This window comes from Epinephelus lanceolatus, chromosome 2 (assembly GCF_041903045.1).
Source record: "Epinephelus lanceolatus isolate andai-2023 chromosome 2, ASM4190304v1, whole genome shotgun sequence".
Classification (NCBI taxonomy): Eukaryota; Metazoa; Chordata; class Actinopteri; order Perciformes; family Serranidae; genus Epinephelus; species Epinephelus lanceolatus.
In genome coordinates this window covers 49,372,471-49,395,591 of record NC_135735.1, presented here as the reverse complement: position 1 = coordinate 49,395,591, position 23,121 = coordinate 49,372,471, and the positions used below count along the sequence as shown (strand labels likewise).

At 40.0% G+C, this 23,121-nt stretch overlaps 1 protein-coding gene across 3 annotated transcripts in view; it reads right to left on the bottom strand.

Moving 5' to 3' along the window:
* Positions 1-17,245, bottom strand: part of efl1 (elongation factor like GTPase 1) — a 289,931-nt gene extending 272,686 nt beyond the window's left edge. For 2 of the 3 annotated variants that reach the window (XM_033622163.2, XM_078162279.1), the window contains exon 1: positions 16,590-17,245. In XM_033622163.2, the coding sequence (XP_033478054.1) occupies positions 16,590-16,680 (91 nt within the window). In that variant the 5' untranslated portion in view covers positions 16,681-17,245. Of the gene's footprint in view, positions 1-13,777; positions 14,326-16,589 lie in introns of those variants that run through there. The other variant, XM_078162283.1, reaches the window with a different exon arrangement.
* Positions 17,246-23,121: the final 5,876 nt, after the last annotated feature.

The following is a 23,121-nucleotide window of genomic DNA, read 5'->3' as shown; positions in this document are numbered from 1 at the left end:
TTTAAACAATTTCAAGTATTTATTTGTTTATTTTTACATAATTTGGGCTTCCAGCTCATAAAACCCATGAAAACAGGAATTCAAAAAATTAGAATACTGTGAAGAAATCACCATTTACTTCTCAGTTTTTGCAGAAAAAAAAGAAAGAAATTAGGATCACATCAAATCAGTCAAAATATGGTACTTTCAAAACGATATGTCAATCTTCAATACTTGGTTGGGAATCCCTTTGCCTTAATCACTGCCTCGATGCGCCGTGGCATTGAGGCAATCAGCCTGTGGCATTGCCTGGGAGTTATGGAAGCCCAGATTCCCTTGATGCTTGCTGTCAGCCCTTCTTTGTTTTTGGGTCTGGTGTCCCTCATTTTTCTCTTGATAATACCCCATAGATTCTCAATGGGGTTTAGGTCCGGCGAGTTGGCTGGCCAGTTAAGCACTGTGATGGCATGGGCATCAAACCAGCTTTTGGTGCTTCTGGCGGTATGGGCAGGGGCCAGGTCCTGCTGGAAGATGAAATCTGCATCTCCATACAGATCCTCAGCAGAAGGAATCATGAAGTCCTCTAAAACATTCTGGTAGACTGTTGCGGTGACCTTGGATTTAAGAAAGCAGAGTTTACCAACACCTGCACCGGACATTGCACCCCAAATCATGACTGACTGTGGGTATTTCACACTGGACCTCAAGCAGCTTGGGTTCTGTTCCTCACCCGTCTTCCTCCAAACCCTTGGACCTTGATTCCCGAATGAAAGGTACACTTTACTTTCATCGGAAAAGAGGACCTTGGACCACTGGCCAACAGTCCAGTCCTTCTTCTCTTTGGCCCAGTTGAGACGCTTCCTACGTTGGCTCAGGCTCAGAAGTGGCTTGACCCGAGGAACCCGACAGTTGTAGCCCATCTCCTGGATGCGTCTGAATGTGGTGGTTTTTGAAGCTGTGACTCCCACCTCATTCCACTCTTTCTGGATCTCTGCCAGATTCTTGAATCTTCTCTGTTTGATAATCCGCTGAAGCCCACGGTCATCTCTTTTGCTGGTGCATCTTCTCCTGCCACATTTTGCCCTTCCACTAGACTTTCCGTTGATATGCTTGGACACAGCACTCTGTGAACAGCCAGCCTCCTTAGCTATGAACTTTTGTGGCTTACCCATCCTATGGAGGGTATCAATGATGGTCTTCTGGCCAGTTGTCAAGTCTGCAGTCTTCCCCATATTGAACCGAACTGAGACAATTGAACCAAACTGAAGCAATTTAATGACACCTGGGGAAACCTGTGCAGGTGCTTTGAGTTTAGTGGATGATTAGTGTGTGACACTCAGTTTAAAACATTCATGCCCTGCAAAATTTGGGCTGATTTCTTCACAGTATTCTAATTTTTTGAATTCCTGTTTTCGTGGGTTTTATGAGCTGGAAGCCCAAATTATGTAAAAATAAACAAATAAATACTTGAAATCGTTTAAATTGTGGGCCCTGAATCTATAATCTATGAAAGTTTAACTTTTTTAATGGAATTATGGAAATGAAACAACTTTTCCATGATATTCTAATTTTTTGGAAAGGGTCTGTATATGTGTCTAAGAGACTTATGTGAACAACAATTTTTGAAATTGGTCCACTATTTAGCAAGAGGGCAGCAGCTGGCAACAGTGCAACAGGCTGCAATGTAACCATATGTGGCAGTTGAACATTGTCACTGTTTCTCCATTAAAAGTGGTTATTTTCACCACAGAGTGAGTGTCACTTTACCTCTCACTTGATCCAGTCTGTTTGTTATTGCCTTGTTAAACAGAAGTTTCTTTTTAAAACATCATGAGATGTCACTTGTTGCAGGAAAACAACAGTAGAAATATGAGTGAGATTTGGAGAGAGTGTAATAACCAGAGAAGGTTACAGTAAATTTAGTTTAGAGTTATATGAAAGATTTTCTGTCATCGATGATTATTTACCCAATTTTAACAATGTGGATGAGGCCCCATTATTTAAGCCAGAGTATACGGATGAACAGCTGATGAGAAGGGAGAGAGAGAGACAACAGGCAGCGGAGGGTGAACAAGCTGCTGCAAGGCCATGAAGCTGGGAAACTGATAGTCCTCCAGTGGGTGCTGGGACCCTGTGCCTAAGAGGAAGAATGCCTCTGTAAGCACAGAAAGAGTGGTTCTTGTTTGTGCATTTCCAAACTGTGCCAAGAAAATGAAGAGCTACAGGGTTTATTTTCCTAAGGAAAACTGCTGTTCCAAGAGTGGATTTACCTGTTGCAGACGAGTGGGGGCAGGCTAATGCTATAAGCTTAAGTCAGGGTTCCTACACATTTGGAATTTCAAAATTCCATACTTTTCCAGACCCTAATTTCCAGACTTCTCAGCCTTTTTTTTTTTTTTTTTTTTTTCAGAGAATATGCGACATCTGAGTAAATACATCAGTGTATCATATTTCACATCATTTTTAATTATTTAGGCAATTATTTTGGCGATTGTAGCCAAGTACCATAATGGCATGCAAATAAAAACTCAGGTAAGTTCAATGTCTAGGCTGAGGCAAAAAGGTTGGGACTCTGGGTGCAAGCGATGCAGTAACGAGACGTCAGTGTTTTTTCCTTTCATGTGGCTCAGAATCGCCTCCTCCCCCATGTTGGCGATGTCATACGATTTCACACAAAGCTTGCATCTAGCTCTGTGTGTGAATTGGGAATCCTTGGCCAACCAGTATTTATATATGCTATCGTCAAGCCATCCATCCAAAAACTTGCATCCATCCATTGTGAACCACGTGAAACTCGTCTTCTTGTCGAAGGTGCAGTGTTGGAGTGAAACTTGATACCCGGGGGGCTGGAGGAGGGTCATGGGGCAGCGGACTGGACATACCACTTGTCAATCAGGTAAAAGGGGCGGTATGTTTTCTGAGACGTTTGCCCTCACACAAACTGTGCTTGGCCCGGCATAAAACACGATCCGGATTGATTAAATTATTTTTGGAAATACCTAATTTTCTATTTTAGAAAACAGTATTTTAGAACAGTGGTAATAGTCTGGAAACATAAATATTTTTCCATACTTTATTTTTCATTTTCCATACTTTTTAATACCTGGAAATTGATCAAATATATTTCCATACTTTTCCATACTTTCCATACTTGTGTAGGAACCCTGTTAACTTAACAGTCCGTGCACCATTCGTTCATTTGAATTTCAATTAAGAATGAAAAAACAACAATGGAAAAATGTTTTATTTCATTATTTGTTTTTCAATGTCCAACAAAAAACAGATTTCAACTTCTTTTTCAAATATTTCAATTAGTGCGCAGGTCAAAAATAGAACATTTAAAAAACAGTCTCGATCCCTTTTTTTATTTTGATATTTAATCTCTCTCATTTCTGTGCCCCGGAAGTTATTCAGCCTAACGCATTCTTAATTTACTGTTGGATACTGATAGTAGGCTGTTGTTTATTATGGCTGCCTTGGAGTCCCAAGGATTATGCACTTGTTGCCGCGACGTAAAACATAACTTTGACTCTGTAACATCACCATTGCTCTCGAAAGCTCTGGTAGATCTGCAGTGATCCCATTCACAGCTTCCAATTGGAATTTCTCGGTCCACCTTAAATGTCGCATAACACCTGTAGATGGCGGTATTCAGTCATTTTCAAGCTAATTCATGAACTGAAAAATTGAACAAATACAAGGAAGATTAAATGAGAATGATCAGTAGAGTGCAATTGTCCTAAATTTCAAGCATTTTAACTGTAGCATATTTTTCTTATTGTCCTTACTCATGGTAAACTGCTTTTCAGTCTTGCTATTTCTGCCTATTTGCTGTGGTCTTGTTTGCTCTGTATTAAAAACTCTTAAGAAACTACTGTAATACTCCAGTATGACAGGAGATGTCAAAGGTTATCATTATCCTGAGTTTTATTCATTTTACTGTAGTATTTTTTCTTAATGATCTCAATGTTAATTGAGATCATTAAGAATTGATCTCAATTAAGAAATGGTCCAGATCCCAAACCACTATACTTAGACTAGTCAAATCTGGAAAAATCCTGTGGGAAACACTGGAAGCAGATGGTTAATTTTATTTAACATCTGAAATAGAATAAGACAAACAGTAAGTGTGCAATCATGGCTTGGTCAAGAAGTTGGCTTACCTTATGACATAGTAAAATGGAATGCCTTTACAGGCAAGCAAACTGGGGGTCACCAGAACTTATAGAACTTTAACTACATCCATAACTCTCAATGTGTTGTGTTTCCTGTCTTAATTGGCTTTGACTGACGGAATATTTCTACTGTTATTATACACATGATTATTGTCACACATGTATACTGCCAGATATTAATATATACTTTCAACATATTGCACCACAGTAGCCAGAACTATAATATTATTACTTTCATTAATGTTGTTGTAAGCTACTGTCATTACCGTCTGTCCTGCATATCTGTCTCTCTGTCTCTCTCTCTCTCTCTCTCTCTCTCTCTCCCTCTGTCTCTCTCTGTTAATTTATTATGTTGATCTGTTCTGTACGACATCTACTGCACGTCTGTCCGTCCCGGAAGAGCGATCCCTACTCAGTTGCTCTTCCTGAGGTTTCTACCGTTTTTTTTCCCCGTTAAAGGGTTTTTTTGGGGGAGTTTTTCCTTATCTGCTGCGAGGGTCATAAGGACAGAGGGATGTTGTATGCTGTAAAGCCCTGTGAGGCAAATTGTGATTTGTGATATTGGGCTTTATAAATAAAACTGAACTGAATTGAAAGATCATCTTAATCTGCACTTTGTCGCTTTTGAGATATCCAAACTACTTCACAATTGACAGTGTTAGCTTTTTTGTCAACGACTTCTCTTAGCTTTGGAGGATAACACAAGCTCATTTTTAGCACTTCAGCATGGTCAGCTCAATGGCCTTGTAAAACAGACCAAGTGTGGATTAAGAGGAGTCAACAGGTTAAATTGTGGACAGAGTGGCAGATGACGCAACATTCCTCCAAGTTTGTGTTCTGCTTGGTATTTGATAAACTGATCATATTGGCCTCTAGTTTCCCGGCGCGGCGCAGGGTGGCAAACCCTGCGCTGAGCTAGTTTCGAGCAGCACAACCGAGATGCGCTCAGTTTGGTAGTTTGGCAGACCAAGGTGCGCTGAGATGGGTGTGGCGGCACAGCAGGGGGAGGTGTCGACAGATCCAGCTTGGCGCAGTGACAGTTTTGTGCCAAAAGGCTTCGCCGAAGGTGCGCTAGAAGCTCGCCAGCTGAAACCAGGTCTACTGTCAACGCAGGCGGAGCGCAGCCGGTGTAGCGGAAGTTTGGCTGACCAGCGGACAGTGCGCACACGTCACCAAAACCTCACAGGCAGGTTTCCAGAATATCAGGCACATTAATAATGCAATAAATACCCACAAAAACCACTATTCAATGCAACTATCTGCAATCAGCACATAAATGTATCTCTATATCGACTGTCCCGTCACATCTGATGTCAGATCAAAGGGGATTGGCACCATTTGGCACGTTTGGCACGCGTAATGGAAACCCAACCTGATTTGATTAACACAGTTGCAAACTAATGAGTTCACATCCCTCTCGGCCAACCACAAACAGCCACAGCATCAGATAGGGAGTATATATTCAGCATCTGTCATCTTAGAAAAGTCAAAAGAAAAGAAACAGAGTGAGACAGCGAGAGAGAAAGAGAGAGCGCGCGCGCACGAGAGAAACACTGTCAACAAATTGTAAGTTATGTTCGGTGTCTTAAGGGTTTACGTGCTTCATGTGATTGCCTATACAAATGTTAAAATGTTCTTGCTTAATGTGATCTACAAAGATGGAGTACATTATTGCGAGGAGGAGGAGGAGGAGGAGGAGGGGGAGGACTTACGCAGAGAGAGGTCGAACCGCATGTGCCAAAACAGCAGGAAGAGCATCAGGGCGCACGGGAGAGGAGAGACCACCTGGCCGCACAGCTCTGTCCTTAAATGTGAGTATTTCCCTGTACATCCATTCACACATTTATGGTGTAAATTTACTCAATCACATTAAATATAGGCTACAACAAATCACCCAAAACAAATTATTTCAACGTTCTTCTTTTCAACGTTCTTCCTCTCTTCTGGTTAGCGACACCGCCACGTGTGCGTGGCCTTAATGGCCACCTGGGTGTGGGGACCGTGGCCGTAACCTGCGGCAGCAGGCGCTCGACTGTATCGACAGCTGGCTTCTGTCGAGGACAGCGGGGGCAGCCTGTCACTCGCGCCCCGGAGCTGGTCTTCCACTCCTTGGAGCTGGGCCTCTCCTGGACCTGGGAGGTTAGAGAGCCCAGCTCCCTCTCCAGCATCCTGAATCCCCCCGCCTGAAGGTCCAGGAAGGGCTGGTCCCGTGGGTGCACCCGGGCCCGTCTGGTCTGGCTGTGTCTGACGCTGCTGCTCTCTTCCGCCATGGCGAATTGAGTAAACTCTAATTACGCCTTTGCGCGGCACATTTAAGGGCGAGGAGAGGGGCTCATTTGATTGGTGTGATGTGAATGGGCTGTGTAAAACCCACTCCACGCCTTCTCTCCTCCCTCTTTCTGACTTGCACAGGTAGGAGGGACGGAGGTGGGAAAGAGGAGTAGCTGCGCCAGCTCGCACGGTGTGCCAAACTTGCAAAATCCGCCTGGCCACACCCAGTTGGCGAAGCGCAGGTGCGCTGCGCCTCCACCTTGCCCGGTCTGCGAAACTAGAGGCCACAGTCTCTCTTTTGTTGCACTTGTGGATAATGAGCATTGTTGTTGCTGACACTAGTAAAATATATCCTGAAGACTGTTTCATTGCCTCTGCTGTGGGCTCTGCTCTGAAGTTTCGCTGCCATGTGAGTGAAGCTTAGCCCCACATTTCTGTGGACAGGCCATGGCGCAAAGAAACAGGCAGCAGACTGACTGGCTGTGGTCACATTTATTTATGATCTGTGATAGACCTCAAGATACATTTTAGTGTGACCCCTATCAAGATCGTTTCATCACCCAGCCCTATGCTACAGATGTATCAAGTTTTGAAGGAGCATGCCATTGACATGCTAACTGCAGGAATGTCCATCAGAGCTGTTGACTGTGAACTGAAAGTTCATTTCAATACCATAAGCCTTCTCATATGTTGTTTTTGTGAATTTGGCTGTACATCCAACTGTCCTCACAGCTACAGACCACATGTAAAAACACCAGCCCAGGACCACCACATCCAGTGTCTACACCTGCAAGATCGTCTGAGACCTTTAACTTAACTAAGATGAGCGTAAGTGCGTTGTTAACTCAGCTTAAAACACACTTCATTCAAACTTGACAGACTAAAACTCACCAAAACCGTCTTGGCTAGTCTTGTTAGTGCTTTAATTAGTTATTCAGTTCACCATGAGTAAGGACAGTAAGAAAAATATGCCACAGTTAAAATGCTCAAAATTTAGGACAATTGCACTCTACTGATCCATTTAAATGATCTCAATTAAGAAATGGTCCAGATCACAAACCACTATACTTAGACTAGTCAAATCTGGACTTAAAACACAGTTTCTGATTTGTGAAACCTTTATTCTATTTGTGAAAATGCAAAAAAGGGTGATTACACTGCTTTGTTTCCCATCCAGACCACATTAGACTAGGTCCAGATCACAAACCACTATAGATAGACTGGTCAGACCACAATCACGAGCAGTAAGTGGAATAAAACTTGTTCATGTCAGCCTCTTCTACTTTCTACTGGGTTGTGGCAATACTATAAATCATTAACATTGCCATTTTCACAAATAGAATAAAAGTTTCACAAATCAGAAACTGTGTTTTAATGAGTCTCTGGATTCTCCATGTTAATCTAGTCCACATTTGACTAGTCTAAGTATAGCCTAGTGGTTTGTGATCTGGACCATTTCTTAAAGGTCATATGTATAACGTTAGCTGTTTCATCAAAATGAATATTTAAAAAAAAAATAATAATACATCCATAGAATGTCTAGAAAGGTGTAGAATTAAAGTCTATATTTTCCTGAAAGAAATAATTACAGTAGAGAAATAATTGTTTTAGAAATTTTGACGGGCCTGAAATATGGCAATATTTTGATTTGGTTACGTTGGTTACGGGGGGGGGGGGGCTCAGGGTTGCCAGATTGTGATAGCTGCAGAGGTATGGCGTCGTAGTATCTAATAATTACACTGCACCTAGATGAACTATGTTAAGAAAAAGTTAAAGTGTTGGCTAATTTCAGATATTTTACCTAATACTCTAGAAACGGCGTTTTTGGGATGGTAACGTTAGTTTCTTGCAGCTTGTAAAAAAAATCGTTTTTCCATTTTATTATTTTTTCGTTCTTAATTGAAATTCAAATGAACGAATGGTACACGGACCCTTAATGCTACACATGAAAGCACAACAGGATAATGGCATAAACAATCAATCAGTAAATGATAAGGAGGCAGAAAATATCAACGGATTCAGCACTGATATAACAAATCTTTAAAGACTGATTACCCATTTTCATCAATTGATATTCATAATAATAAAATAAGTGACATGAACAGGCTGAAACTAAATATGACTGTGTGTGCATGGTGGAAAAATATTAGGGCTGCCCCAAACGATTATTTTTCTAGCAATTAATCTAACGATTAATTTTTCGATTAGTTTAGCGATTATTTTTTCTATTATCAATTATTTCTCCATTATTTAATTAATGAGGCAATTTAAATAATATGAATACCAAAAAATTTCTTATTAACATCAACATTCATTGAAACATCAGTGTTTCCCCTACCATTATATTAGGGGGGGGCACCCCGCCCCGCCCCCCCTTGCAGGTCAAGTTAATTTTATTTAATTTTATTTTCTTATAGCCCCAGATCACAACAGAAGTCATTTAAGGTTACCTTTCCTATAGAACAGGTCTATACCTGTTCTGCCCCGATGCGCACACATACACACACACACAAACACGCGCGCACACACGCACACACACACAGACACAGGTGAGCACACTAGAGCGCAGTTCGGGCTGCATTTTACTGACCAAACTCGACCCGAGTGAGACAATTATAATCATGCCCGGCCCAAACCCGCAGCACGGTGTAGGTACTGAATGTGTCCGGGCTGCCAGATTTGTCTGGGGTCCCGCAACTTCTGATGACGCAACATACTATCATTGGAAACAGCGTTATGCAGGAGGGAAAACAGCGTTAGTGGCAGGATGGCGAACAAGTCTAAAAGGATGGAGAAAGATCGGGAAAATTTTAATTTCTATGTTGAATTGGGACACTATATTGAAAATAACACGTACCACCAACTTACAATGACATGCTGTTATGTTTATTTATTTTTCATACTGTATATAGATAGCCTACACATAAATATAATGTATGATACACTAACCCTGGATTTGTGAAACATTGTACATTGATTTGTGAAACTCCCTCCGACCCGAGCCGATCTAACAGTAATTTCTTATGTTTCTTATGCATTTCTCTTTTTTTTAGCCGTTTTATTATTAGCTGTTAGCCATTAGCTTAATGCTAACTTACAAGAAGGCTAATCCGAACAAGCTGATCTCGTAAGAAGGCTAATCCGAACCAAGCCGATCTCGTTAATGTTTGCCGCTTGTCAAGTTAATGTTTTAATACTTCATTCAGCATACAGCTGAAGAGAAAACTTTCGAGTTATTATTTTTTATTTCTCTCCTCAAACTCTCTACAACCATTTCCTCAAATTTCCAGCCACAACCATGGCTACAACCAATCAGGACTTGTGACTGCCATAAAGCCAATCATAATGTGTGACGTCATCAATTAGCGCGGGACCCCGGACAAATCTGGCAGCCCGGACACATTCGGTACATACAACGGCACTGTGCATGCAGTCAGTGGAGTGAAGCCTGTGTTGCGCTCAGGCCTTGTCATGTAAATAACTAATTCCAGCACTTGAGTAGGCCACAGCACAATAGCACAGCACTGCTGCTGCACGCCGCCATTTTTTTGTCTGAACCGTCGGGTCGACGTATTTACGTAGTCAATGACGTTGATGACGTCGATGACATCGACAACGTCGACACGTCGCCCCAGCCTTAAAAAATATATTCATGCTTCAGTATTATATGACCTATAAGCAGGGTCCAAAACTAACACTCGCCACTCGCCAATTACGGATAGATTTTGTCTCTGACTGGTAAATTTTTAAGACCACTCGCCACTCTGGCGAGTTATTTTTTTTTTACCAGCGAAAAATGCATTTTTTGTTACTGTAGAACAGTACTGGTAGCGACTGGTTTCCTGGCAGAGTAATATGTATTTCAGGCAGAGACGATCTTTGGTCACGTAACGCCAGGGCCACACCGCCCGTGGAAGCGCTATGAATAGCCTCGAAGCGGCGAGAAGCGAAGCCAGTTTCCTTTTGGCGCCCATGTTAACCGATTGTGTCATCCACACCGGCCGCGGAGCTGCCCTGCAGTGATCGTTTCGGCGTCTGGTCTATTTTCTGCGCAAGCCGCGAGCGAATGTGTCAAGCTGGGAAGTTACCCATGATGGAAAAACAGCCCCAAATGTGACGGAGACAACAGCTGGGAGCAGAACCGCTTGTCGACCGGCGTGGAGAAATGCGCATCTGATGTGAACGGGCTTGCGCGAGAATTTCGGTGTGCTGCGATCGCTGCCCAAACGTACCTGAACAGCCGAGCACACAGGTATGTGTTGTGTCAGAGAAGAAACGAGCTGTTCACATTTCTGTCTTTGTGGCAGGTAACCATCCACAAACCTCACCGCACTTTAGGGACTGTTCTTTACTTATGAAGGGACTGTTCTTTACTTGTATGTTAATCAGTTGGTGCAGTTTCACTTAAGTAAAAAAAAAATGACTGAACAACTTTCACTTGTATTGGAGTAATATTTGACCAAGAGTATCTTTACTTTCACTCAAGTCATGTCGTTGAATACTTTGTCCACCACTGGTCAGACATTCATGTTTATATAGGGCAGGCCCTGCTGTTGCAGTCTGGTCGAGCTAAAATCTTGTCTCAACTGTCCAAAGGGGACTGAAGTCAGTGATTCATGTAAAAATCCTTAATGAAAGATTCTTTTTGCACTGTAGTAAGAATACTACAGAATTTATTAACCCAAATATTACACTTAACTGTTTAAACAGTTATTCATATTTTAGCATACATTATTACTAATATTAGTGCACACTATTAAAATATTGATTGAGAATCGTATACAAGACCCAAATGACATGCTAATTACAACACTTAAAAGCAATTTTTATTTAGTTGGCTGGTAGAAAAAAATTTCACTTACCAGCCAGCCTGGCTGGTAAGTGAAAAAGTTAGTTTTGGACCCTGCCTATAAGACCAATTTTATGCTTGCATTTGCCTATGCCTAAACATCAAGCAGATACCTACTGGCAGTGAATGAACATGGTAACATAAGTTATTGTAAGAGATAAGAGATAATCATTTGTTATTCCCACAGTGGGGAAATCTGCAGTGTTACAGCAACAAAGGGGAGAGTCTAATACCAAGAGGCATCAGCAAGACTGAATTAATATATGGGCAGCAAAGGCCTCATTTACATTGTTCAAAATCAGGTAAATTATCATCCATGACAGTAAAAATCTTTTGGATAACACTAAACTACTCTTGTTATCATACTCTTTCCAAATATCACACACCTCTCCAGTAACAAGTGACATCTTGTGAGATTTCAGAACCAGACCTCTGCTTGATGACCCAATAGCAAACAGGTTGGATCAAGAGAGACAGTTCAGACAGTTAAAACAACAATCTGAGCCGCTCCATCCACCAAAATAACCACTTATGATGGACATACAGCGATGGTGTTCAATTACCCTATATGCTTACACTTTTACATAATGAAAAATGCTCAAGCTATTCTTTAACTTCAGCTGTGGGAAATTGTAATGTCAACTCTTTTTGTTTGTTTGTTTGTTCTTTACTACTTTGACATTTTATATACTAAACGATATATCAATAGATGAAATCATAATTAGAACTATCATAATAATTTCTTCACAGTGATCATAATATTTTTTCTCCTAATCAATGACATCATGTTCAAACAAAACAGTTGAAAGCACTGGACTCAATGTGACATGCATACATTTAAAGGATCTTAAGTCTGTCTTGTTTATGTGGAGATAATGATGCTGTGATAACTGTATCCATAGATTAAGTTAAATTTAAATTAAGTCTAATTTCTCTACATTTCAAGTTTTTTTATCAATAACAATAATAATAACTACAAATGTTTTTGTTGTACAGTGTACCTGCATATATCTGAAAAACTGTTAACAGTCAGTGGTTGCACCTGTATGATTGGGAAACTGACAATGCAAAAGTTATTAAAGCTGAAACTTTATGTAAATGTGTGTTGTCTGTCATGTCAATTTTACTAAGGAGAAGCAGGGAAGACTGGAGACAGCTGCAACATGTGACGGTTGCAACAGCTCTTATTCTCCAATCAGAGTGATGACACTCATACTGCACATGCTCAGTTCGACCCTCTCCCCCATCGGGGAGACAGAAGACATATCAACATTCAATGCTGCTGCATTTATTGTAATAAAAATGTTTTGGAGGTATGAGAGTAAGTTTTTTTCAAGAGCAGTTTTTTTCTTATACTGTCCTGACTTTTGTATGAATTAATCAAAACTTGCTAAGTTAATTTCATATTAACGTAACCTAATTATTGTAATGATCCATTAGTAAATATTAAGCCATTTTTCTTTATTATTCACTGAATAAATCATCTAAAAGTAGCAATTGTATTCTGTTTGATTTTCAGAGTACCAAAAGTGAGGGCGAACAACAAAACTCAGTAATCGAACTAAGTGATCGATATTACTAAATCAATAAATATAGAGTGCTCCTGGAATGATGTTTTTCTGTTGGCTGACACAGAAGTTACCATCTTACTGGTTCCCTCATCACAAAGCCAATTGAATTTTTCCATTAGATTCTGGATTATTGCAGAAGATAAATTCTGTGGCAAACAAACATTATACTTAAACGTTTTGTTCAACAAGATAATCTTCACAAATGAACACCACTTTCATAATTACTGAAGTCTAAATGCAATCACCATAAGTAAAAAGCTAACCTAGGCTATAAACAAAAAGAGATGGGATAAAATAATCGATTCATCCAATTCAAATCAATCGTCTTTTGAATGACCCAATATCAATTCATAAAATCCAACATCAGTCTTTTAATATGTGCTTTTTCCTACAGATGTGTGAAGCTTTAACCCCGTTAATGTCGCCAGTAGTTATTAACGTCCATAGTACTGACAAGCTCTGACATTACCAGCTCTTTTATCTGTAACTGTTAGCTTACTTGGATATGTTTTGGTGTAATTTATTATCATGCTGCAGCAGCCTCCTGCTGCGCCCCTTTTACGCACACACAGATACACAAACACTGAGAGGAGATGGAGACTCTCTTCCTGGCGGTGGAGACAGAGAAGTGAAGATAATTTGAGCTGACGACTATGCTTGTTACTGTGAGTGCAATAAAACCTCCACAAGGAAAACGTTTGTACTTTAAAATATCACTTTTCTACATGTTTCCATGTTGCTGAACAGGTGTATTGATAATCTGCTGTCCAAAGTCTCTTGTTCAGTGCTGCTAATATTATGTTATAAAAAAGCACAGAGCCCTTTCCAGCTAATAGCAAACTGTTACGAACAAGCTGAAACAACAACATATTAGCAACAATATATATATGTCTCACGGTTTAGTTTAGTTTGCCACCAGTCTTAAAACGTACCTGTGGTAATGTGACCTTAAGGCAGTGAATCTCCCCAGCAGCAGAAGGACGAGCACAGAGGACAGGAGGACGGATTAATACTTACTGATGTCTGTGTTCTTTATTCTTTCTAAATTGTGATGTCAGGATTATCATTTATTTTATTTACATTTTAGATTTATTTCCAGTGAGATACTGAGCTTATATTGTGACTTGCTGTTTTAATATTACTGCTGCTGCTCTAGAAACATTTAGTCATAGAATATTCAGCTTTATTCCTGTTTGAATTTATTCTTTTTTAAAATAATTCCTTGGACAATTTACAGTATCAGTTCTCTGAGAATCTCTTTCACATTCTAAAAAAAAATTGTGTATTGTACCTGAAATATCCCCAGTCGAATCAGAAATCCAATTGGGACATTGTGAATCAAAACTGAATCGATTCAGGGAATCGGTGAGGATACCCAGCCCTATAAACAAAGGACACAAGCCTATCCCTGCAACAATGCATATTTTCAGCATTCTATGCTTAATGAGACAAAAGTTAAGTAATGATATTTAATGTATTTTTAACATGTTACAACTGTTCCTCGAGTTGGGGTCAGGTGCAACATCTGGTGTCCGTTTCACAAAGCAGGTTCAACAAACTCTGAGTCTAATCCTGAACTCTGAGTTGATCTACTCTGAGATAGGAAACTCTGAGTTTCCGGTTCCAGAACAGCTGATTTGAATCAGTTTAATCAACTCGGAGTAGTTTCACCTGGAGTTAAGCGCGTGCACCACAACTATAAAAAGCCAGCATCAATGGAGCCCCGATTCGACGAGTCACCATGGCAACGGGGAAGAGGAGGGCTGCGTTTTTCACCCCACTAGAATTAGAAATCTTAATGCGCTCATACGGCAAGTTTGAACACGTTTTCAAAAAGAAGTGCAACACCGCTGCAGCTGCAAAAGAGAGGGAGACGGTGTGGGAGAATGGCTAAGTTTAAATGTAGTCCTTTGCAATCACAATAATATTACAGGGGAAAACTGCTTGAATGGTAGCCTATTAATTTATTTCATTTAGGTGCAATCCTGCAGGGGAGAAGCGCACTTGGCAGCAGTTTAGGATGAAATATAAAAACATTGTTCAAACAGGTAAGACCTCGGCATAATCTCATGGGGGTACCTCATTTTTATCATGTTTTACATTGTAAAGTAAATATTAAGTGGCTGTTTGACTGTGCAGTTGTTTTATCCCCAACATAATGCTGTTTTCACACACATAAATGTCTTCTCATCTATATTATGTTCTGTTAAATAATTAAGCCTATTTAAACTAACAGACTTCTACTCAGCCAACAGAAAGAAGGCAGATGCCCGTAAAACGAGCACACTTTTCTGACCGCCCTGCATACAGTTGCCTTACTCAAGTGCTCAGCATCTCCGACATTATACAAAAAACTTCCATTTGCAAAGAAACGCAGCGCACACAGTATCTGCTGGGATGTGAGAGCATGACTACGATTGGTAATGTTGCAAATGTAAGGGCGGATTAGGTTATGTATGTAGATGATGGACTGTGACGTGAAACGGTACAGCTCAAAAAGATAATTGTCTGGAAATGCTAAAACATCTATGTGCGGTCTGATAACCATCTCCCGACGATTATTTAATTCTCTGCGCAGTAATGCTGCACCTTCATCCACAGGATCGTTATCAAAAGGACATGCCATGTTAGTGAAAAAAGTCACCACCTACTGTGCCTAATGGACTTCTAATATACTTACTCTGATTTTTTAAATGATTTTTTAAAAGACAGACGGCAGAACGGCTACGCCAAAACTCGCCTGCTGACTGAATGAATGAGGAAGTCAAATGGAGTGTGTGGCTCTGAAAGAGGGCAGAGACAGAGAGAAACTCGAGGTTCATTGAGAAAAACCTGGTCCCGACCAGGTTAGGTTCATAGAGTCTGTTACTACGGTAACTGACCGAGAGCTTAAGTTACCTCTCTCTGAAACAGGCTAGAGTTACTCCTCTTTCTCTGGTTTGAGTTACCTCCCTTTTTGAAACGGAAAACTCATTTCAGGGTGAACAGACTCTGAGTTTTCACTAAACCTGCTTTGTGAAACGGACCCCTGACTTCTTTCATTCAAATAAATATTTATCAACAATGTCATATGTGATCATGTTTAAATTAGGGGTGAGAATCACCAGAGGATCCACTATTCCATATTATCATGATATTTAAGTCAGAAGACAATATTACTGCGATTTAAATGTTGCGACATGCTGAATATTTCGGTAAAATTGCTATATATTACTTATTTAACTGTAAATTATGTCCCCATAGGAAAACTCTGTTGACATCTTTTTTATTTAATAATAGAGTTTTCAGTCTGTTCATCTCACTTCAGCCATTTTTGCAACAGCAAAATGTATCTAGTGGACTGAAAAAGCAATTGATTTCATTATTCTAGTAGACTACCTAATTTTAATTTGTATTTGTCATATTAATAATTCATATGATTAAAAAATCAATACTTGTCACTGTGTGACCATACAATATTGTCACACAAGAATACTGACATACTATGCTGTATCAATTTTTCCCCCTATCCCTAGTTTAAATGGTTTGGGTAATTACCACACATAAAAATGTGGTTAGCATAATCCAAATGGTCTCGGAGGAACTGAGAGAAATGTAAAACGTGTTGCAACCGTCCCCAGTCTCCCCTACTGAGTACTACCTTAGACAGGCAAATAAGTACTACCATCAGGTCTACCGTAAAGATCAGCGCAGAATCAGGGCTCGCTCCTGCTGATAAGCTGATATGTCAGCGTGTCTACTCACCGTGATCGACATGAGCCAGAATGCACAGGTTTCTAATGTTGGCAGGGTTTCTCTGCAGTGCAATGATCTTCTCCAGGCTAGAGTGTCCCATGGCGAACACCTGAAACTAATGACAACGCTACACGTGCTCTGGTAGCTGCCGTAACTTGCTTTATACCTTAACGGTACAGTGAAGTGACACCGTGATAGTACAGTAACACAGTCTACCATACAGTAACGTTGCATTCAGTTATCTGTCATTTCAGGTTTGGCTTACTTCCAGGTTATTGCAAACGTCAGCGTCGGCAACGGGGTGTAAGTTGGTTGGAAAATAGAGTCTGAGTAACTGTGGTTTCAAAACATGGACTCTGTTAACAAGGGTAGGCTATCTTAACACAAAAGGTGCAAGTACACTGACTTGGTGCTAACAATATGAACTGTGACAGATGATAGTGCTAACACTGTGGCTAGCCTACCGTTAATCCAATCCTCTCATAGAAACTACAATAAGACCAAACGTGGTTTCTTAATCAATGTCTTCACACGACACCGCTATGACGTGCAACGCTGATGTGTCCAGTAAAATCCAACAAGGTTGCGAGAACATGCAGGTAGTTTAAAGACGTGTGGACATTCTAAACTCACGCTGTTATCCCGGAAGTTGATGAGCATATTAACCCGTAGACGCCGCATCTACTGCCTGAGCGCGCCCTGCGCCGCCGCCATCTTGGATGGGTCTCGCTTCGCCTCCACAGTGCATTCACTTCTATTGAGGAAGGAGCTGTATGCACAAGTAAAATAGAATAACTCACTGAATTTTCAACTGATTTTCACGCGGTTTGGTTTGTTACAAACGGCACACATGTAGTTATGATACAGGATGCTTTCATACATTAAAAATGCAGGATTTCATGCTTTAATACTTTCTGCAGATAGCAACAGCATGTTATTTAGGTCACAACACAGTTATTTTATTCACCTCAACCCCGGAGTGGGATATATATATATATGTATATATATATATATATATATATATATATATATATATATATATATATATATATATATATATATTTATATATATATATATATTTATACAGTACAGGCCAAAAGTTTGGACACACCTTCTCATTCAATGCGTTTTCTTTATTTTCATGACTATTTACATTGTAGATTCTCACTGAAGGCATCAAAACTATGAATGAACACATGTGGAGTTATGTACTTAACAAAAAAAGGTGAAATAACTGAAAACATGTTTTATATTCTAGTTTCTTCAAAATAGCCACCCTTTGCTCTGATTACTGCTTTGCACACTCTTGGCATTCTCTCCATGAGCTTCAAGAGGTAGTCACCTGAAATGGTTTTCCAACAGTCTTGAAGGAGTTCCCAGAGGTGTTTAGCACTTGTTGGCCCCTTTTCCTTCACTCTGCGGTCCAGTTCACCCCAAACCATCTGGATTGGGTTCAGGTCCGGTGACTGTGGAGGCCAGGTCATCTGCCGCAGCACTCCATCACTCTCCTTCTTGGTCAAATAGCCCTTACACAGCCTGGAGGTGTGTTTGGGGTCATTGTCCTGTTGAAAAATAAATGATCGTCCAACTAAACGCAAACCGGATGGGATGGCATGTCGCTGCAGGATGCTGTGGTAGCCATGCTGGTTCAGTGTGCCTTCAATTTTGAATAAATCCCCAACAGTGTCACCAGCAAAACACCCCCACACCATCACACCTCCTCCTCCATGCTTCACAGTGGGAACCAGGCATGTGGAATCCATCCATTAAGAATGTGGCTGCATTATTTGACTCATAAATAAAATTAATCATCAATCATCCTATTTGCATTTTAATTTTCTTCTTCAAGACTGCTCATTCTTTTACTTAATTAAAATGAAAAAGAAAAAGTCATGTGAGATATAATTTTCAAAATATGCCCCAGCAAATAGATACCAAAATTCAATTTGAAATGTAAAATTTGAAAATTAAAATGCATTTACAGAAATGCTTTTTCATTTTAAGAATGTGGCTGCATTATTTGACTATAAATAAAATGAATAATCAATCAACCTATTGCATTTGCATTTTCTTCTTCAAGACTGCACATTTTATGCCATAATCAAAAAGAAAACAAAGAAGACATTGCTATTTTATTTTCGTGGTCTGCCCTGCAAAATAGTGACCATAATTCGAAAATGATTTGGCAATCTGAGCGGCGCAGGAGACTGACGTCAGGAGCCACTCTTCTTCAGCTGACCATGGTGCTACCCATCTAATACAGTAGGGGGCGGTGTGCACATTTGATATATGGATGCATCACAGATCATGGTGCTCCCTGAGATTGTGCTTTCTAAACATCGTAATTTCCCAAAACTGAATAAATACCACACATAGCAACACAAAACTGCTTTGCTAGCTCAATCATGTTGTAACTAAGATATCTATTTAAATATTAGTCACGATTCACTTCCATACTTTTCCACCAGCTGTGCTGCAAATATCCCCTGCTGCTCATACTTCTGTATCTTTTTTCAAATTATCTTGACCACAGTCTCATTTTCATAGTTATAATACCAATACCAGAATTAATTTCAGTGTTTATGTAAATACTGAAAATGTTTTTTACTACTTTTGAGGGATCACAGCAGTCAGTGTAATAAGAATAAGAATTATTCTTATGATTATAATAGAAAGAATTATTAAGTCTGATTGCTGTGGGTATAAAAGCGAGTGTGTGTGAGAAATAAACTCAATGAACAATCAAGCTTTTTCTTTATTAAAATATATTAATAAATTTATTAATATGCTATACTATGTTTTGTATTGTGTATATTGTGTTTATACAGTACAGTATAGCCTATATATATATATGTGTGTGTATATCAATCAATTCAATCAATTTTATTTATAAAGCCCAATATCACAAATCACAATTTCCTTCACAGGGCTTTACAGCATATGACATCCCTCTGTCCTTAGGACCCTCACAGCGGATAAGGAAAAACTCCCCAAAAAATCCCCTTTAACGGGGGAAGAAAACGGTAGAAACCTCAGGAAAAACAACTGAGGAGGGATCCCTCTTCCAGGACGGACAGACGTGCAATAGATGTCGTACAGAACAGATCAGCATAATAAATTAACAGTAATCCGTATGACACAATGAGACAGACAGAGAGAGAGAGAGAGAGAGAGAGATGCAGGACAGACGGCAATGACAGTAGCTTACAATAGTTATAGTTCTGGCTACTGTGGTACAATATGTTGAAAGTAGCCTATATATTAATATCTGGCAGTATACATGTGTGACAATAATCAAATGTGTATAATAACAGTAGAAGTAGCCTATGACTAATGACTAATGATGGCAGCAGCAGCAGGAGGCATCTGACAGGACCACGGCAGCAGCACAGTATATGTGTGTGTATATCTATATCTATGTATATATATATATATATATTCCACTCTGGGGTTGAGGTGAATAAACGAACTGTGTTGTGACCTAAATAACATGCTGTTGCTATCTGCAGAAAGTATTAAAGCATGAAATCCCGCATTTTTAATGTACGAAAGCATCCTGTATCATAACTACATGTGTACCGCGTGAAAATCAGTTGAAAATTCAGCGAGTTATTCTATTTTACTTGTGCATACAGCTCCTTCCTCAATATTAGTGAATGCACTGTAGGCGAAGCGAGACCCATCCAAGATGGCGGCCGGCGAGGACGCGCTCAGGCAGTCCATGCGGCGTCTATGTATATATGTCTGTGGCTTCATCCAATCTCTGGCATGGATACTAAGAGGCGAAGCTCCGTTGAATTTTTGCCAACAGCCACTAGGGGCGCTGCCGCCATTTTGGACTGTTGAGCTTGGACTGTTGCGCCCAGACAACATGCAAGATGTCAAGGAGAGAGGAGAAAAAAAGTAAAAGAAAACAGTCTAGTGCAATTAACTGCAACAACTATCAGTGGAACACCCCGCACCTGGCCTTCCACCGTTTCCCGAAGGATCCCGACAGGTAAGAACTCCTGAGGTGTAAGTTTTAAAGTGTTTTAATATCAATTTAATATGCCAGTTTTGGAGGGAAGATAACACTTATAGAAGATTAACTTAATTACTCCTTCAAAATCACCCCATAAGCCAATCTACCAAAAAAAAAAACAAAGGGAATATATATATATATATATATATATATATATATATATATATATACACACACATGCATATATATATACATGGCCTCTTGGACCATTTATATCAGAACTGATTACTGCTTCAGCATTAAAATATATCATATTAAAATAGCCTATATATTATTATTATTATTACTGTCCCCTTACTGTACAAACTGTAAATAAATCTTTATTCCTGACTATGTGAAGTCGCCATTAATGTGTTTAGTTAAAATATTGATTTTTTTTTTTTTTTTAATTTTTTGGTAGATTGGCTTATGGGGTGATTTTGAAGGAGTAATTAAGTTAATCTTCTCATAAGTGGATGTAATATGTAGAGATCCATCTGGGCCGTTTTTCTTGGTTTTGTTTTTTTTAAAGTCTATATTTTGCTTTACAAAAACGTGAAAAAGCAGCTGTGACCAAGCTATCACAAGGTGAGTAGCACTGTAAGCATAATTAATAGCGATATACTTCAGTTTGTCTGTGTGTTTTTGTATGCAAGCAGGTCTGCTGCAGTCTGCTGACAGTCCAAAATGGCGGCGGTAGGACGAAACCATGGGCGAGTCTGTTGCTATGGGGCGTTCTATTGAGCTTCACCTCTTGGTATCCATGCTCTTTGACACAAGTCTGCTCCGATGCATCCCCGGTGAAATGGGTGTGGCGAGAACACATCCGGGAATTTGGACTGAACTTGGCTGGATGTGAACTTTGAATTGGAACAGTACTTGGGCTGTGACTGATGACGTGTCACAAGTCCACAAGAACACAAGTCCGCACAAGAACGCATATTGAGAAACGGCTATGGTAAAAACGAACCTTTTCTTTGTTCTTCGTCGTCTTTGGTTTTTAATGACGATAGGCATCCAAAAAGTAGCATTACCGCCACCGTCTGGAGTTACCGTGAGGTCTCCACTTACTATACAAATAATTGTAATACTAATTATAGTAAGCCCCTCCCACCCAGTTCCTACTCTGTTACAAGTGTCCTATTCCCCGGTTGTTTGAGAGCCTAAAAGCATCTCTCAAAAGCTGCTATATGCTGTTCACCAAGGCATCTCATACTGAATCTTTCAATATTCACTCTGCAAACAGCACATCCATGGAGAGAGTCCCACACTATAAATACCTTGGTATCTGGCTATACAATAATCTTATTAAAGCACAATATTGAAATTCTGACTACCAAACTGAGAACAATACTTGGCTTTCTATACAGAAATAAGGACCCTCCTTTTCACTGCTTCGCTGTTAGTTAATGCTACTTCTAGTTTCAGGATCTCAGGCATGTTATGTCCACTCACGTTTTCATCTCTCGCCTCTCACGGATTCCCATTTCTCCTCATCATCTTCCCTTTCTCCCAGTATATAGGACTACTGTATACATTTGTTCAATTTCAATCATTTAAGCTATTTAGAATTGTGGGGGACAATTTGTGTTTTTCAGAATTGTCCCCCCGGGAACTGCACCCATGACCTTACTGGATACAATACATGATCCAATAACACCCTATCTGACAGGCAAATAATCCAAATCAAAGTGCAGCATGACAGACTTTGTCTCAGACTTTTTTGGGGTCACTTTGTCAAATGTCTTCATCCTGAAACTGTAACATATTTACACTCTTTAAATCTCCCAGCCTCCAGTCTGGGTGAGATCCTGTCAATGACACCTTTTACTGGGGCTTTCTTGTTCAGGTGGAAACATGCAACTGGATACGTATCCATCCCACCCCCCAAAACTTCAACCTTTAGTGCCTCTTCCATCTGTTCCCTTGACACGCACTCCATGACGATCAAACCGGACCATTTGACATTGACCAGCTTTATTTTTTTCTAATCCACCTCACAATGGCAGGACAATCATACTGTTTGTAGACATGCACCAAGTAGGAACTACCCAAGTGGAACTAATGTGTTTTGATAAACAGACAGTAAACAAGCAAACAAACACCTGAAACCAGACATTTCTAGGTAGCAGACATGGCCACAGCAAGGAAGTGTGAAGTATACAAATGCTGTATATGTATACAGGTACCTACACATATCCATATAAAGCACAAACAAGTATATATCAATACATGTATGCACATATCACCTCCCCATCCCCCACTGTAACAAAAAAAAATACATTTATCGTATCATAACTTAAATTGTTTTCTGTTTTTCTGTTTCATAACTAAATGAAGCATGTTAGAATATGCCTGTTTCTTTCAACTTTTGCCAAACAACATTATGTAACTAACCACCCTGTCTACAATTTTGCTTAGTCATCTGTCATGCTGGTTTACATGAACTTCCAGAGATCTGGCTTAGGGTGGATACAATAGGCAGCATTTGATTGGCCCTGCAGTGGGAGGTGGGCCTGTTCAAATTTAAACATCTGGAA